Raw genomic sequence first — 17,169 nt, 5'->3', positions numbered from 1 at the left:
ACTCTAAAAATCATACAAATAAAATTAGCTCCAACTCAAAATGTTTCAAATATGATCCTATATTAATATGATTTTCATTGTTGAGGTGTTCAAAATGATCCCCAAAAATAAGATGTATAAGTGTTCATTTAATTATGTTTATTATTAGATGGATGTGACATATTATATAGTTTAATTACTTATTTACATTTAACTAAAATCATTTCTCAAACAAACCCCAAAAAATCTCATTTTGCTATATCTCTACTATTGACCCAACTCAACATATAATAAAAGAGTTAGAATTGTTTTCCCATCTCCTTCCTAAAACTCATTTTGTTGGGATCCCATTATCTACACAACTCAACATATAATAGAAGAGTTGCAATTTAGAAGCATCTCCCGACTATCCACCCAACTCAACATATACTAGAAGAGTTTCAATTTAGAAGCATCTCCCCACTATCCACTCAACTCAACATATACTAGAAATTTAGTTACAATTTTTTTCCCATCACCTTCCTATAAATTGCAATTTAATTAGTGACATAGCCATTTCCCACCATAAGGTAGGGGTCCCATAGGAGGGGCTTGGGCTCTATTTTTGTGGAATGGGTGGCTCCATGGTAATGTTTTAGAGGGGGCTAAAGCTTTAATTGAAATATTTTTCGACAAAATAGGAGCCTCAAATTATTAGCCCTCTCAATTTGAGGAGGTGAAGATGGGGTGGGGTTGGCTTAGGGAAGATTTTTGCCATTTGTCAAACTTACTCTTCATTTTCCCACCAAAATGAAATAATTTCACTAAACAAATTTATGAAGAAATATATATTTTTATTTTCAAAATTCATGAGACAATCATTTTCCTTGAATTTAAGGGCTAATTTTTAAAGCAGATTCACATACAAATCTATAAGACCGCTTCCCTTTTTAAATATGCCCAAAGAATCTCAGCGACACCCGCTCTATTTTTAAGAAAGCGGGTGCCATGGGACCCCAGCGTAAGACCCTCCCACTATCCTTTTCATTAGTGTAGGCTTCTCTACAATGAGCTGGACTTTTGGTGTTCCTCACCCATTCGATTTGGATCCCATTGCAATGCTACACTAAAATACAAGACAAAAATGAGATGCCAGCTACAGGTGGCGGCTTTGATTTCATCAAATTAGGTCAGGTAACATGGGGAAATTGGCAATCCAGTCACACGATATCCTGGCGACAGCAATGCCGAGCATTTAATGGCTAAATACGCATCAACCGTGTAAAAATTCACAAGCTGGGTCGAGCAAATTATACCAATGATGTGGTCAAACGACCCCAGAAAACGCGTTGGGATGGTTAGTTTTCAGGAGCATGAGGATCAGGTTTAGGTATATTGGTGAAACGCCAGTGGCCATATTTTGTGCCGTGAGATCTGCCGGGCATTGGATATCCTCGGGCGTCTGATTCGGCTGCATTGGAAGATGACCCAAATCAGGCGGTAAAGCTTCTGCTTTGTTATTTCTATTCCTTTCTCTCTGTTTGCCTTTGTGTTCATCTGTCGAAAATGAGAAGGTCTATGGTTCGAGCTTCGTTGGGGTCAGGATGGGGCAGGTTTGCGCTTTTTCTGGGGTTTTTGAGTCTGGCCTCTGCGCAAAGCAGTACAAACACTTCCTTCATACCCAAAGTGGTAATCCTGATGAACTGTGGCGCGAGTGGGAGCATGAGCGATGCGCAGGGGCGGTCATGGGTGGGAGATGAGGAGTCCAAGTATTCTCCCCCCACTATATCGAATCTCGTGTCTGCAACTGCTTCATCACAGGATCCGGCGCTTCCATCGTCTGTGCCCTACATGAGTGCTCGCATTTTCACGGCTCCGGCCACTTATTCCTTTGTTGTCTCCCCTGGCCGGTACTGGCTCAGGCTCCATTTTTACCCCTCAAATTATGATCAGTCATACAAGCGTTCAGACGCGATCTTTACCGTTGCCTCTAATGGCTACACCCTGCTGCACAATTTCAGCACTGCGCAGACTGCAGATGCCCTCATTCAAGCGTACCTTATTAGGGAATTCTCCGTCAATGTCTCGAATGATCGCGTAAATGTGACCTTCTCGCCTGACAGGAAATCAGGGTATGCGTTTGTCAATGGAATCGAGGTCGTCTCTATGCCAGATCTGTTCTCAAGCGCGCCTCTCGTAGGAGCTGCAACGTCATTTGACATCGGTTCGTCTTCGGTTCTACAGACTATGTACAGGATCAATGTGGGAGGGCAGGCCATTCAGCCGATCCAGGACTCCAATCTCAGCCGCACCTGGTATGACGATTCGCCGTATATCTATGGGGCGGCATTAGGCATAACTGGCGACAATAGCACCGCTGACCTGAATTATGGCTCCTTACCGCATTACGTAGCTCCTGTCAACGTTTACACGACCTACAGATCCATGACACCTGATCCAACAGTCAATGAGAACTTTAATCTGACATGGATGTTTTATGTTGACGCCAATTTTATCTATTTGGCGCGGCTGCATTTCTGCGAGTGGATCTATACTAGGACTAACCAGAGGACTTTTAATATTTATCTCAATAATCAGACGGCTGAGAGTGGTTTTGATGTAATTGGAGCGGGAGCCCCTTTAGGAAGTCCCATGTACAGAGATTATGTTATTAATGTACCATCACAGGAAGGCGATCCTTATTTTTTTCTAGCGTTGCAACCAGATACTTCCTCAAAGCCGCAATACTATGATGCGATCTTGAATGGATTCGAGCTGTTCAAGCTCAATGATAGTGCAGGGAATCTGGCAGGCCCGAATCCCGTTGCTAGCATTGTAGATAGTAGCCAGGTATGTGGGTTATTACTGTGTCTCAATTTTTTGTTTTAAAATTTTAAAAGTTTGGCTTTTGGGAGTCATTAAATGAGTATTTTTTTGAACCATACTATTACAACAATAGCCCCGGGCCCGGGTCTGTGATGGATAATCAGAGTGCCGAAGCTGAATTTGATTCGTTTAAAATTATTGGCCAAAAGTATAAAGCCTCAATGTACAAATTATAAAGCCAATGCCCATGGGTGTGTATACAAGGTTCAATGCGTTGAGCTCTCTATCCAGTTAGTTCACAGGAATCGTTGTTTTTCCTTTCTGTCATGTTGTATAGGTAGGATCGGTTTTCAGGAGTGAATAATTTGTGTTCTTGAAAGGAAGGTTACAAATTCAAATTTTACTATAAGTAGAATATGTAACTTTTGGTAAGTTTAGATGTCTCTCCACAAAAAAATGGAAATAGTCCCATATACTATCATCATATCAAAACCCAAAAACGCACAACTGAGCATCGTGGACTAAAATAATAATAATTATTATTAACGCTGTCATTTGGGGTGAATGTTTTTGAAATTGAATTTCGATGTTGCAAGAGGATAAATTGTTAATGCTGTCAAATTCATCCATAACCGTTTTTTATTGGGTGAATGTTTTTGAAATTGAATATCGATGTTGCAAGAGGATAACTGATTCATTTTTTAGTCGTTTACTTGGGTTGTGAAAGCGTAGCTAAAATTAATGGAACTCTGTTACATCCTCTTCTTATTTTATAGTCGGTTAAGGCTATGGAGACTAATGATCATGAAAATGTGAAGTATTTTTATGGTTAGCAAAATAAAAAATTGTTAAAGGCAGACCTTTATGCAGCTGTTAAGTTTATTTTTGTTAAGTTTATTTTGGTTAGCCTTGGGGATTGACTGCTTATTTTAAACACCATTGTTAAATCAAATTTCGAAATGAAAGTTTGAATAGCATTTATTCCAAAACACCATTGTTAAGTGAAATTTCGAAATGAAAGTTTGAATAACATTTATTTCAAATAAAATTTAGATGGAAAAATTTAGACAAATAAAAACAAGAGAGGAGAAAAATAAGAAAGATATCTGTTACTTTTTCCATAAGCAATAGCTACTTAACTTCAGCGCCCCGCTCCCCACTCCTCTTCGCCCCCAATTTTACAAAGCTTATTTGTTACTTTAAGCAGGTGCTGCTCTATTATAGCAGCTGCATAGACACGTGGGAATAACTGTAATTTTATAGTAAAAATAATATGGTGCATGTGTGGGTTTTCTATCTTTGCTCACTTACTGAGAGCTTTATTATTTTGTTATGAATATTCATGAATCAGCAAAGGAAGTGACCGTCCTGGGTCCGTCAAAAAGAATTTTTCCAGGTGAAATACTATGTATTGTTTGTTTGCTGTCTTGCTTGTTCTATCTTTGCTCACTTAATGCGAGCTTTATTATTTTGTTATGAATATTTATGAATCGGCAAAGAAAGTGACCGTCCTGAGTTACGTCAAAAAGGATTTTTTCAGGTGAAATACTATGTATTGTTTGTTTCCTGTCTAGCTTGTTCTATTCTGTACCAGTTTATTGAATTCCTTTTCCTCCAAACGTGATCATAGCATCCTAAACTTGGTGTATGGAGGTCTCCGATAAATAACTGCAGTTCGAACTTAGTAGTCGACAATGAAAAAAAAGCTGTTCTGCTAAATTATAAAACTCTAAATTAAATAAAAAATTTCAATTTGTAAAACATTTCACTCTTGAGTACCTGCATTCAAATTTTTTTCCTGAGCTCTCTATTGAGAAATTCTTGCTTACAGCTTCCCTTTAGCTATGACGGTGTATCTATGGAATTATTACGTAGCTCTATCCTTTGGTCTTGAGGGGGTTATATATGCAGACAAAATCTCGACTTGTAGCTGGCCTCCCTCACACCCACTCTGGGAGTTGTGAAACCAAATCTCAGTATCGGTAAAAGTTTATCTCCAACTTGATAGAAATCAATGTTTTCAAAGTTATGTACTGCAATTTGTTTGCATTGATCCAGAACGAATCAGTGGAGTAAAAACTAAGAGAAAAATGGCTGAAAATCTCCAAGCAAGTATGATTTATTTAGTAACAACTGAGATTAGAAATGTTGTGCATCTATCAATGTCGATATTCATCTGTATCTCTTGTTGATTTGGTAACACTCTACTGTTTAACCTTGTGGTGTAAAAACTTTGTTCGTTTATAGTTTTGGTCTGTTCTTATTCCATGACAAGAAAGAGTATTAGAGAGATTGTACACATTATGTAGGAATTTCAAATTGGGTAAATAATCAAGAAGAAATGTCAACTTTTGCTATTCAGCAGTAGCTCAGATAATTTGGTGAAGCTTTACCTGGTTACCACCACAAGGACTCATATGCAGGAATAGAATTATGAAATATCCTATCTGGCTATTCTAATGAGAAAAAAACAAATACCTCTTGAATTTTTTATAAATAAACCAAATAACAACAGAGTTATCTGTTGTTAAGGAAATCTGAACTGTCATGCAAACGTTTAGGATTTTTTCTTGCATACGATCACAATGTAATTGCTTACATCAAAAAGCTAGGAAAGTTTTGATTTACATTACCAACTGGTCCTGTTTGCAGTATTGTAATTCCAAGAAATGATATTCAAGATAAGCTTTCATCCTATCTGGCTATTCTGATGAGAAAAACAAAGATCTGTTGAATTTATTCAAATAAATCAAATAACAACAGAGTTATCTGTTTTAAGGAAATCTGAAATTTATGCAAACGTGTAGGATTTTTTCTTACATACAATGTAATTACTTGCATAAAAAGGCTAAGAAAGTTCTCATTTACATTACTAACTGATCCTGTTTGTAGCAATTGTAATTTTAAAAATTTAAATTAATGTTAAGCTATTACATACCAATTTCTTCTATAACTGATCACTGTAACTTCAGTAAATCTGCTGAAACTTATTCCCTGATTAGACAAGGTAAGAGAATGAAATTCTCGAAGGCCAATCAGATTTTTGCTCTTTCTTCAGCAGATAATTATCTCAGTTTCCATACATAGGCCTAGGCGCCATAAATATCTCCTGATAAATGAAGAACTCATCATTTACTTGGGGTTGCATCCAGGCATGCACCTTTCGAGAGTTTCCTCCTGAAAAACCGAATTCAATTCTTTGTTTGAGCACAACTCATAAACAAAGATTCATTTATAGATAGAATGATTTTTCCAACTCTAATCGCTAACTTCATTTAAGGCGTAATGCTGCTGTTTCCATCTTGGATGCCAAAAAGCAACGGCCACTAAGGTAATTCCCAAGTTTTTATTCAATTTTTTTGATTATTTAATAACACATTCATTGGCTATTATTTAATAAGTCATTCATTCTCTTACTATTCAAAATGTCCAAACTTGTATTTTATTGTTCATTTTATACCCTTATTAATTCCTTCGCTCCATAATGGAAACATTGCACATTATTAAAAGTTCAAAATCTATTATATTTAAAATTTGACATTTTTCCTTATCATCTTTCAAACCAACAAATCTAACAATGTGGAAATTGATTGTAAACTAGAATTGTAGATACTAGATAATGCATTTTCCAAAATAATTGTCATAATTCTTTGTAAATGCCACAAATAATCTATTTTCACTTTTTAAAAATAGATCATGAAAATCATGACTCATGCAACTGCTAGCTATTATATATTTGACAGTGTGGTTTACCTTGAAATTTGATTCCATCTTTGTTTAGATATTTGCAAAATTGCAAGAATATATTTGAACTCCGATATTATGTGGAGCGTTGCATGTCTATTAAACGAAGTAGTAATAACATAAAGCTTTTTATTTTTAAGTCCTCGAAATTTGATTATTTTCAACAAAGAGTAAAAGAGCTAAGGGAAATGCGGCAACTAACATCACCACTGCAGGGACCCTATCCTGGAGAAAGTGCTTCTCCAAGTTCTCACAGCAGTAGCAAGGGGATCGTGATTGGGGCCGTGACTGGAGGGGTTGTTTTGTTGGGTCTCATTCTTGCTCTGTTTTGTTTTGTTCGTCGGTGCCATGGAAGGTCATCAGATGGTGACAAGCCCTCTGGATGGCTGCCTCTGCCACTTTATGGGGGCAACTCACACACCATGGGAAGCAAAGTTTCCACAGCATCTGGAAAGAGTGGCACTGGTAGCTACGTCTCATCTGCACCTTCCAGTTTTTGCAGGCATTTCACATTTGCCGAGATCCAGGAGGCTACCAGAAACTTCGACGAGTCTCGAATTCTTGGTGTTGGAGGTTTTGGCAAAGTGTATGAAGGTGAGGTTGATGGTGGTACAAAAGTTGCAGTTAAACGAGGGAACCCTTTAGCAGAACAAGGCATCCATGAATTTCAAACAGAAATAGAAATGCTCTCTAAACTCAGGCACCGGCATTTGGTCTCTCTTATCGGTTATTGTGAAGAGAATTGTGAGATGATTTTGGTTTATGATTACATGGCCAAGGGACCACTGAGAGGACACATATATGGAAACAGCAATTTGATTCCTTTATCCTGGAAACAGCGATTAGAGATCTGTATTGGAGCTGCTCGCGGTCTTCATTATCTTCACACGGGGGCTGCTCAGACAATCATACATCGGGATGTAAAAACTACAAACATACTTCTTGATGAAAACTTAGTTGCAAAAGTTTCAGATTTTGGATTATCCAAAACTGGACCAACTCTGGACCATACCCATGTTAGCACAGTAGTCAAAGGTAGCTTTGGGTACCTGGATCCAGAGTACTACCGCAGGCAGCAGCTTACTGAGAAATCAGATGTTTATTCATTCGGCGTTGTGTTGTTTGAGGTATTGTGTGCACGACCTGCCATTAACCCTTCACTTCCACGAGAACAAGTAAGCATTGCTGAATGGGCGTTGCATTATCAGAGAAAGGGAATGCTGGAGCAAATTATAGATCCTCACCTGAAAGGTAAAATTAATCCCGAGTCCCTTAAGAAGTATGGGGAGGCTGCTGAGAAATGCCTTGCCGAACAAGGTGTTGATAGACCGGCTATGGGAGATGTACTTTGGAATTTAGAATTTGCATTGCAGCTGCAAGAGACTGCAATGGAGAATAAACTGGTAGATGACAGCACAAATGACCTTATTCAAATGTCCCCTGATTACAGCCAAGTAAACAACTCATCTACTTATGCAGTTGCAGATAACAGTACTTCAACAAGCACCGCGGGTCATAGTGTGGCTAGTGTTGATTTGGATGATGTAACTCCAAGTGCTGTTTTCTCACAGCTGGTGAATCCACAAGGGAGGTAATTGAATTGGCAAGAGGAATATCATATTTCTCTATCTTGTATTTACTGCACCTAGCAATGCCCTCAGATTGCAACGAGTCAGGTAATTGAAGTTTTTAGATCCTTGATTTTTACTTTGTTGCCTATCACAGCATCAAGTGCTTACTGCTGTTCTTTACGGGCACTGCTTGCTAAATTCATATTATATTGTTTCTGTTTCGGACACCTGTCTTGTGATATGGCAATCTTTCATTCTTCAAAGATCTGAAAATTTTCGAGTGTGAGGAAAAGCATGTCTGCTGGTAAGGAAGCAGGCCTTTCTCAAAACACAGCTTAGAAATCTTCTAAATTTTGGAGTATATACTGAGCTAGAGGCTGTTCAGGTCTTATAATCCCGTGTCTCGATCTAGTGGTTGATAGTACGTCTTTAGTATTTATTCTTCTCTGTATAGTGTATTGCCTGTAGGACAATGGTTGGAGACTATATTGGTAATTTGCTTGCTTTTCATGTCTGTCTAAATAATGGTGTTCCAACATTTCTAAGCTTTGGGGGTATAAAAATTAATGTTCACAGCTGGATGCTTAAATGTGTTCCGATCAAAATCCTCTTGACTATCATACTTTTATCAAAATGATGATATTATTTGGGATAGCATTTATGCTTTGATAAATTATGTGTGCATATCATGTTCGAACAAGAGATGGGTTTTTCTGTTCCTGCCTTTCTGTTTCATTGTTCAAATCAAAACTTGCAGATTCTTTCTGGTTTCAATCTACAGCTGTTTTTTTCCTTATTATTGGAATACGGCTATCCTCCTTACAAATTACACTATTGACTAAAGTTAAAAAAAATGAAGACAATTAAATTTTTGAAATTTTCAGCATTTGGTCTTCATGATCTGTATATTTTGTGATTGAAAACAACAAAATTGTTTAGAAAATTTCAGTGTATTTACGTGAATCTGAAAAAAATTATGTTTACTTTTTTTTGTCTTTGGTACATTTTGTATGGAAATTACCCAGCACCTTATTAGTGGTGGTCTGCATATGCAGGGATAAAACAAACTGCTCTTATATAAATGATTATCTTGTGGAATTAAAAATTTAATTATAATCTATAAAGCAGGAGACTTGGATTGTCTTGGGATTCATAGCTTTCTTCGCACCCATGCGTCTGCCAATACATTTGAATTCAGAAGAATGTATGCTATATGTGTGAATGTTCTGTTTTAGGTTTATAAGAGACAATGAAGGAGTTTTTAGTTAATTGTTTCCGATTGATAATGTAGTTCAGTACGGTGGGGATATTTCTGATTCTGATCTATAGCTGTTTCCCTTTACTGTTAATTTTCTGTATACAGGGGCTTAAGAATAACTAAATTAATTTACATAATAATGTGATGAAATCAAAATTAATCTTTAAAGCGTGAAACTGGATTTGATTAGATTGAATGCTTTCTTGAGCTTTTGCCAAGATCACTTAATTTGGAACGGTATTTATACATTATGCTTGGGCATCACATTTTAACAAATGACGAGGTTGTGATATAGCCATGGTTTTGTTAAGATTCGTTGTGTAACACAACACCTAGGGATATCTAGAATGCAGAATCAACACTTGTGGGGGTCTATCTAGAACCTTTTCTATGTAAATGGGGCATTGAGTGCAACCTCTATACTTGACTGGACAATAAGTGAGTTATGCAGTAGGTTCCAACTACATGAATTGGTTTTGTGTAAAGGGTTTGTCCTTCCCCACTTCAATAAGTACTATTATAATAGTGGAGGCTTTATCTAGAGGTGACTTCTATGCAGCAGAAAATTTGTATCTGATTTGATAGTTTATATAATTTATTAATTAATTTAAAAATCACAAAATTACTGATCTGTGACTTTAAAATTAATTAATAAATTATTTAAACTGTCAAATCTGGTGCATTTTTTCGGCTTATGTAGAGGCATCTATGATTAAGGGAAGGACAATCTGTTATAAGACGATTTGTATTTGAGTAGGTTGAAGGCAGTGTCTGGGTCCTTCAGGAGATACTCTTGGAGCTACTCTTTGAGAACTATATTATGGTGTAGAGTTGTACTTCCATAAAAGTATTTCAATTTCAATTCTTGTGCTAAATGAAGATTAGCGCGAAGTGTCCCCACCATAGATCGTTTTGTAGGGAATTTTGATAAAGTTTTTCGATACATTTGTACATTGTATATAAGATCACATCGTTCTGGAGATTGTTGCTAAAGCAGTTATTGTGTGTGAAACAGAAATGATATTCTTCAGGTCCTAAATAGTAGAGAGAATGAAGATACCTAATATTGAAATTATGAATGAAACTACCTAATATTGAAATTATATGTTTCGGTTGTAAACTAAACTTGAAAAGTTAGTGTTAAACTTTAAGTGGCCTGATACATTAGCCCCATGTTATCATTCCATCCAAGCAAGTATCTTTATGAACAAGGACAAAAATTTAGAAGGGAAAAAATATATATATTTTTGGCTAAGGGGATGTCTCTGCTATGTGCCTAGTACTCTATTTTAGGACGAGTGGAACAAAACTAGTTCCCCATGGGGCGCACACACGCGCATCCTTCGAATTTGGAGTGGTATCAAACCTGAGATCAGAGTTAAAGTATTCTACGACCTCTTTCTCAACCACTATACCCGACATGCTGGACTATCGGAAGGAAAATATTGTACAAACTCGCCTCACTTCTGAGGGTGTTAAGTATTGCATGTTTTTCAAGTAAAGTAGGGAGTTGTAACTAAGTTTATTGTTGGGATATGTTAACTGAGGGTGTACTTGGGTTTCTTGTTCAAAGGAAATTAACAGAAATATCTCAAGGGCTTGTAAATCCACGACGGGCAATGAAGGCTACATAAATATCTTAGTAATTAAATAGTCAGGAGAACAGCATTAGCAAAAAGAACCGCACCCAATGTGTGACAGAGATATATAGGCTTTTCATGAAATATGGTGAAATTTTAATTTACCCGTCTCAACGTATTTTCAGAAAGTTCCAGGTTCATGGATCGAGTATGCTCGTGTTTATCAGATTCAATTTGGGTCAGGGGATTGCGTGCAGCAGACACCAACAGTCTTTAATTAGTGCTGTATGACAGGGTAAACCAACACACACATATATATTCAAAAAGACTATATATTTGTTCACTTTTGATTTGCCTTCTTACTGTTGAGTAAGATTTTCTTCTTTGACTTGGTCATTGATTAATAGATTGTTAAAAATTGTTAATTACATCTGTGAATTGTCTGACAATTTTCCTTGACTTATTGTGATCAAATTAGTGGCGTTGATTGATTTGAAATATAACCATCATATGCATTTGTTCACTTTTCATTTGCCTTCTTACTGTTGATTAAGATTTTCTTCTTTGACTTAGTCATTGATTAATAGATTGTTAAAGATTGTTAATTACATCTGTGAAATGTCTGACAATTTTTCTTGACTTATTGTGATCAAATGATTGATAGATAGATACATCTGCACTGTTGTGTATATATATATAATTGATTGATTGATAGATACATCTGCACTGTCATGTGTGTATATATAAATACACAGATTTAATTAACAATCTTTAACAATCTATTCATCAATGACTAAGTCAAAGAAGAAAATCTTAATCAACAGTAAGAAGGCAAATGAAAAGGGAACAAATGCATATGATGGTTATTTTTCACATCAATCAACGCCAGTCTCAAAATACAAATAACAGTAAAAAAAAAAAAACTTACTAAACATTAGAAATAGTCTCTTTTTGGTTTTTTGTTTTGTTATTACTGATATATATTGAAAATAGCAAATAACATATTAGTTTTCGTTCTATCAGTGTTTTTTCTTATAGAAACAAAACAGCCAAGCTAGACACCATTACTTGCGGTCTTTTAACCCTTCTAAAAGTCGGAAGAAAAACCTAATCAAACATCAATAAGACAAACGAAAAGAGCCAAATGTACACAATATTTAGTTTATACATCAATCCGCTACGTCAATCAACACCTGTTATTTATTTTTAATCAGAAATATAAAATCACTTGTATGAATTTTGTTCTATTGCTGATTTAGATAAAAAAAAAAAAAATATATATATATAATACTTCTGGTCTTCTAGTACAAAATAGAAAAGCTTTATGTTGATCCTTTAGTCATGTTGACCAGGCCTGGAATTTAATGGTCGTGATGGCTGTTTTTGTACTTCTGGACTGTATATGACTCAATTTATTCTAGATAATATAGAGTGATAGAACCGTTAATATGAAACTTTAAGTTATCAATAAGTCATAAATTTTTATTATAAATTGTGTATTTTTTACTTTATAATATAAATATATGTTATTAAATTATTAATTTATATATATTTTAACTCATAGATATGAATGTTTTTAAACTTAAAAATATTTTAATATGAATCTAGAAACTTGCTATTATTAATTACTATAATATATATATTCACATATTATTAATTTATAATATTAGTATATGTAATGTTTCTACTTTGTTTGTCATATATTTATGTTAATTTAAAATCTTTTTAAAATAAAGCATACAAATATAAAATGTCTAATTATTTTGAATTTTTGCATGTATTATTAATTTATATTTATTTTTAAATTCTATTTGTCTTTTTGGAAAAAAAGTTTCTATATGATTTACTTTGTATTATTACTTTATACATTTTAAATCTAAAAATATATAATATTGATTATTCAAAAATTTGAAAAAATGACAATCAAAATGACCAAATCATTATTAAAAAATCATATGACAGGTGGGGGTGGTTGTCAAATTCTAGGCTTGATGTTGACAATAAGTGTCAAACACTAAGTGATTACAAGGCAGGGTTATTTGGTCATCATTGTGATAGAGTCATCTTATATAAGTTGAGTTTAGTATTGCATACTTGTATATATTCCAATGAATGTGTTGAGTAGTGGTTACTGTCGAGCAAGCTAACAGTTGTTGAGTGTTCTAATGGTTGTTGAGTTTGTTGGGGACAATAGTTGATGTTGAGTATTTTAGTTCATGTCAAGCACAATTAATGCCGAGGGATAACATGATGAAAAAGTCAATGCCGAGCGTCAGTATGATGTTAGTGTTGAGTAACATAGTTTCACATGTGTTTGGAATGACACTAAATATGTTGTGAACTATTTTTATTGAGATGGAAGGGCGTTTTGAAGATTGAGGAGGTAATCAAGGAGGTGATTACACGTTTAAAGGAAGATCATTGATCCCTATGTGAGGCAATGCACCAATTAGAAAAATACAAGACTAAGTGGCAAAAGAAATGAATCTAGATCGTTGATTTGGATTTAGAAGGTTTATCCAAACATCTATTTATGGAGGGTTTATGATCTAGTTCGTGTGTATGAGTGTATGGATGAAGAGTATGATTGTGTGCGAAGTTTTGGAGTTGAATCAAAGTGTTAAAACATAAGAGATCAAGCAGTGTAGTGAAGAGTTTTAAGTAGAGACAGAGGAGATCAATCACAGTAAGGCGATATTATATTGCATAGGTAAGATAAGATAAATTTATTAATGTCCAATAGAAGACCAACGAGGGTCTAAGGGACTGGAAATAGTACAAAGGGCAAATGCTAGCAAGGGGGAGCACCAAATGGTGTCCGCAGAAAGAGTGTGAAAGCAAAACAACAAAGGAACCAAGAAAAGGAAGAGCAATAGTTGAGAACTCCTCACAGGCAAGAAGTAGTCAAGAATGGAAAGGTGTGCATTAGAACAATTAGGTGCTTTGGAAGGTTGCCTCTGAGGCCTACAAGAACTAGTAGTAGAGAGATGCTGCTGAGTGTGATCTCTGTGGGGTCTCACAAATCTGGTGTGAACTGAGTTAGTAGAGAGGTTGCTTCAATCCTTGGGCAGAAACCGTAAGACTGAGATCTGATATCAAACATTGAAGTGCTAAGCGAAGGATAAGTATTGAACATTCTAACATGTGTTTCAAAGTTTAAGTATCTTAATAGAGTAGCTTTAATAGGCTTTTGTAAATCTCCTAATAGAGTACTCACTTAGTTGTGATGTAAAAATCCTTTAACCAAGGTAGAACACAACGGTTCTTTTAGCTTTTATAATAAAGTTAGGTGAATGATTAGGATTATTAGTAGGGTAATGGTTTACATCATTCTTAATATTGTGGTTGAAGTTAGGGTTTCAATTAGGGTTAATATTTAGGATTATGGTTTAGGGTTAAGGTTTACAATTATATTTACAATTATTATTAAAGTTTATAAAGGTGACTATTATCATTAATGATGTGTTTTAGGTTTAGTATTAGGCTTTATGGTTTAGTATTATGATTATGTTAGGATTAAAATTATGGTTAGTCACTACAACATTTGGAGTCATTTTGTGACAATAAATCGTTGCAATTGCGATGTCCAACCATTGCCCTAGCAACAAACTCGCTTGTTGGCTTCCATTGGACTTTTGCTATCGCAAATTATGACTGCGAGGGAATTTGTCACACTTGTGACAGTAATAACTATCGTAACTTGGAAAAAGGGAGGGACAAGACTTCTTGTGATAGTATGCCGTTGTAATTAGGACGGTTTAAACTTTCACTCCACCATCGCAATTGTGACTTATATGCGATAAATGTGTGCATATAAATGTGTTGTAGAAGCGACGGTTATCCGGTGGGTCTTGTTGTCATAGTTATGACAATGTTGCGACAACTATGTTGTTTAAGGGACGGATAGCCGTCGGAACTGACTGTCGCTTTCAAGGTGGGTCTGTTGTAATTGCGACAACTAGGGGAATAATTTTAAAAAAATAATTGCTTTTGTCCATAGGCAAGTTGAGTTTTGGGGATTGGACTAAGAGCAGACATACCAGGCAACTAAGAATGACGTTTGGCACAAGCTGGAGGGTGCCAAGTTCAAACCATTGAAGCCTTTAGGTGTAAGGAAAGAGGGAAGCTACAACTGGAATGATTTGGGCTACAAGAATCTCTTATTTCAAGCACTTAATTCAGGATCCAGTGTTACTAACTTTCCTGTTAATTAATGCTTGCTTCAAACTTTATTTGGATTGGGGTAGTATAACATTAAGGGAAAATGTTGTTTCATTTTTGAAAAGATGTAGAATATGTTTTTGCTTAGTAGTTGGATAAATCAACCAGACCTCCTTTGTATATCTTATTGATATGCTAGTCTGTATAAGCCAGTCTCTTTATTGAAAGCACTTAGTGTTCCTAGTTGGCTCATGTTTGGAATAATGAATTTTAGACCTTGCTAAACTTGATTGCTATGATGCTATGAGTAAAGGAATAACTAGACTTTTATCTATTAGATCTTCTTTGTGCATATTGTTAATTTATTTTTAGTTAGTTTGTTGTGATAGCCTATCTGAGAACTAATGCTGATTATAAACTCCATTGAATAGGTGATTCCATGAATACAAATGATTAGTCTCCGGGTTCTTATAATTTGCCTCCTTTTGAAATTGAATGAATATATTTTCTACCAAAGTAGAATAAGCATAGGGGAGAGAACCCAGTGCTTGAATGCGTTCTAATAGTTGTGATAGTAGTTGTTCACTTGATACCTACACTTATTGACTTAATGTCCAATTTTTTTAACAACATTGTACCAATACTTGCAACTTTAAAGTTGTTAGTAAAATGCTAACTACCCAAAATTGAATAAAATGTACCCTTAGTTATAAAAATTAACCAATGATGTGATGCCACATCAACTGTTCAACTATGGGTACCTTTTATGCATGACCATTGGTCTCACTTTTTTTTTGGGCTGTTTTGGACAACTTGGCAAAAAGCATGCTGATGTGGCATCATAACTACTGACATGGACTTGAAATCTTAGTTGATGACTCACCAAGTAAGCTGTCGTAAAAAATTGAGAGCGAGTTGAAATTTTTACATAGGGATTTGATAAACGTGAAGTTAGGCTGTTCAAATACTGGATCCTCTCCCCTAGATGTATTTTAATTTTCTTTTAGTGACATTATTTGGAGTATGACAATGATCTTTAAAACACCCGTGAACTGACTGTTGAATGTTCTTTTTGTGCATGATATTGGATTACTGTCTGCCAAACATTTATTATTCTTCTATGCTAAAAAGTTGCCGTCAGATTCTTTCCAAATTTTATTTATATAGAAATAGAGTGCTTTTACCGGAGACGATTCCATATTTTCAAAGAGATGTATTTGCTTTCAATGTTTAATCTTTAAACTGATTTGCACGATTGAGGATTTATTTTATTCTTTTGGTTCTAGATGAGGAATGTGAAAAATTATAAATTGGCAATTTAATAAAAGTATACATTCTTCAATTGTTGTACCCAACTCAATACTCAAAATTAGGAAATTGGCTTATTTACTCATCTATCCAAATGTTGAGGTAGGAAGAAGATTCCTTGCACTTGTGCTATGTGTCTATTTGTCCATGTGGACTAAAACAACAGTGACAAAATTTGTCATATTGAATAGAGTGTGGGTTGTCTTGCAAAGAAAATGATTGTCTTAAATTAGATTTTCCATCCATGGCAACTTCTTTAGTATTTATAAGACCGCAAAGGTTAAGCATTTAAACCATGCTCTATTCTCATAGTTTAGTTCTTTTGTGCATGTATTTGTGTTCTTCATTTCCATAACTAGAGGACTAGAAGGACTTATTTAAGGGCCTTATATTTTTTATGTATTGGTTTGGCCCTTCCTAGCATTGTTTGTGTTAGAAGATTAAAAGGATTTACATACTTAGGTTCAATATTCTGCTTGAAAGGACTTATTCACTTAGGCCCAATATACTTAGGTTCGCAACTTCAGATTGTGTTTGTTTTTTTTCTGAGCTTTATCTGTTTGTTTGTCTGTCCTTCAATGTTCATATTATAACCATGATGCAACTTGAATATGTCATTTAAACTTTGTCTTAGAAGTCCTCTATTTGTTGTTGTCTTCATTTTGAGCCATACTTTGTGCTTTTAAAGATCTCATGGTAGTGGTTCTTATGTCTCTCAAATCTATTTTTCTTATCCATGGAATTTTAATTGATGAAATCTCAT

At 35.2% G+C, this 17,169-nt stretch overlaps 1 protein-coding gene across 1 annotated transcript; it reads left to right on the top strand.

Annotated features, from left to right (window-relative positions):
* The first annotated feature begins 1,054 nt into the window (after positions 1–1,054).
* Positions 1,055–8,756, top strand: LOC149578238 (receptor-like protein kinase FERONIA). The gene is made up of 2 exons (XM_089827910.1): positions 1,055–2,808; positions 6,744–8,756. The coding sequence occupies exons 1-2, from the start codon at positions 1,525–1,527 to the stop codon at positions 8,121–8,123; spliced, it is 2,664 nt and encodes an 887-aa protein (XP_089684036.1). The 5' UTR covers positions 1,055–1,524; the 3' UTR covers positions 8,124–8,756.
* Positions 8,757–17,169: the final 8,413 nt, after the last annotated feature.

This window comes from Cupressus sempervirens, chromosome 1 (genome assembly GCF_028749045.1).
Source record: "Cupressus sempervirens isolate cs-2001-9-10 chromosome 1, ASM2874904v1, whole genome shotgun sequence".
Classification (NCBI taxonomy): domain Eukaryota; kingdom Viridiplantae; phylum Streptophyta; class Pinopsida; order Cupressales; family Cupressaceae; genus Cupressus; species Cupressus sempervirens.
Note: the sequence above shows the minus strand (reverse complement) of the source record. Positions and strands in the feature narration are given on the sequence as shown.

Bases quoted from the DNA above. Each gene is read 5' to 3' on its own strand.
- LOC149578238 (XM_089827910.1), top strand. From the start codon at position 1,525: ATGAGAAGGTCTATGGTTCGAGCTTCGTTGGGGTCAGGATGGGGCAGG. The intron at 2,809-6,743 runs GTATGTGGGTTA...TCACCACTGCAG, and splicing joins GCATTGTAGATAGTAGCCAG to GGACCCTATCCTGGAGAAAG.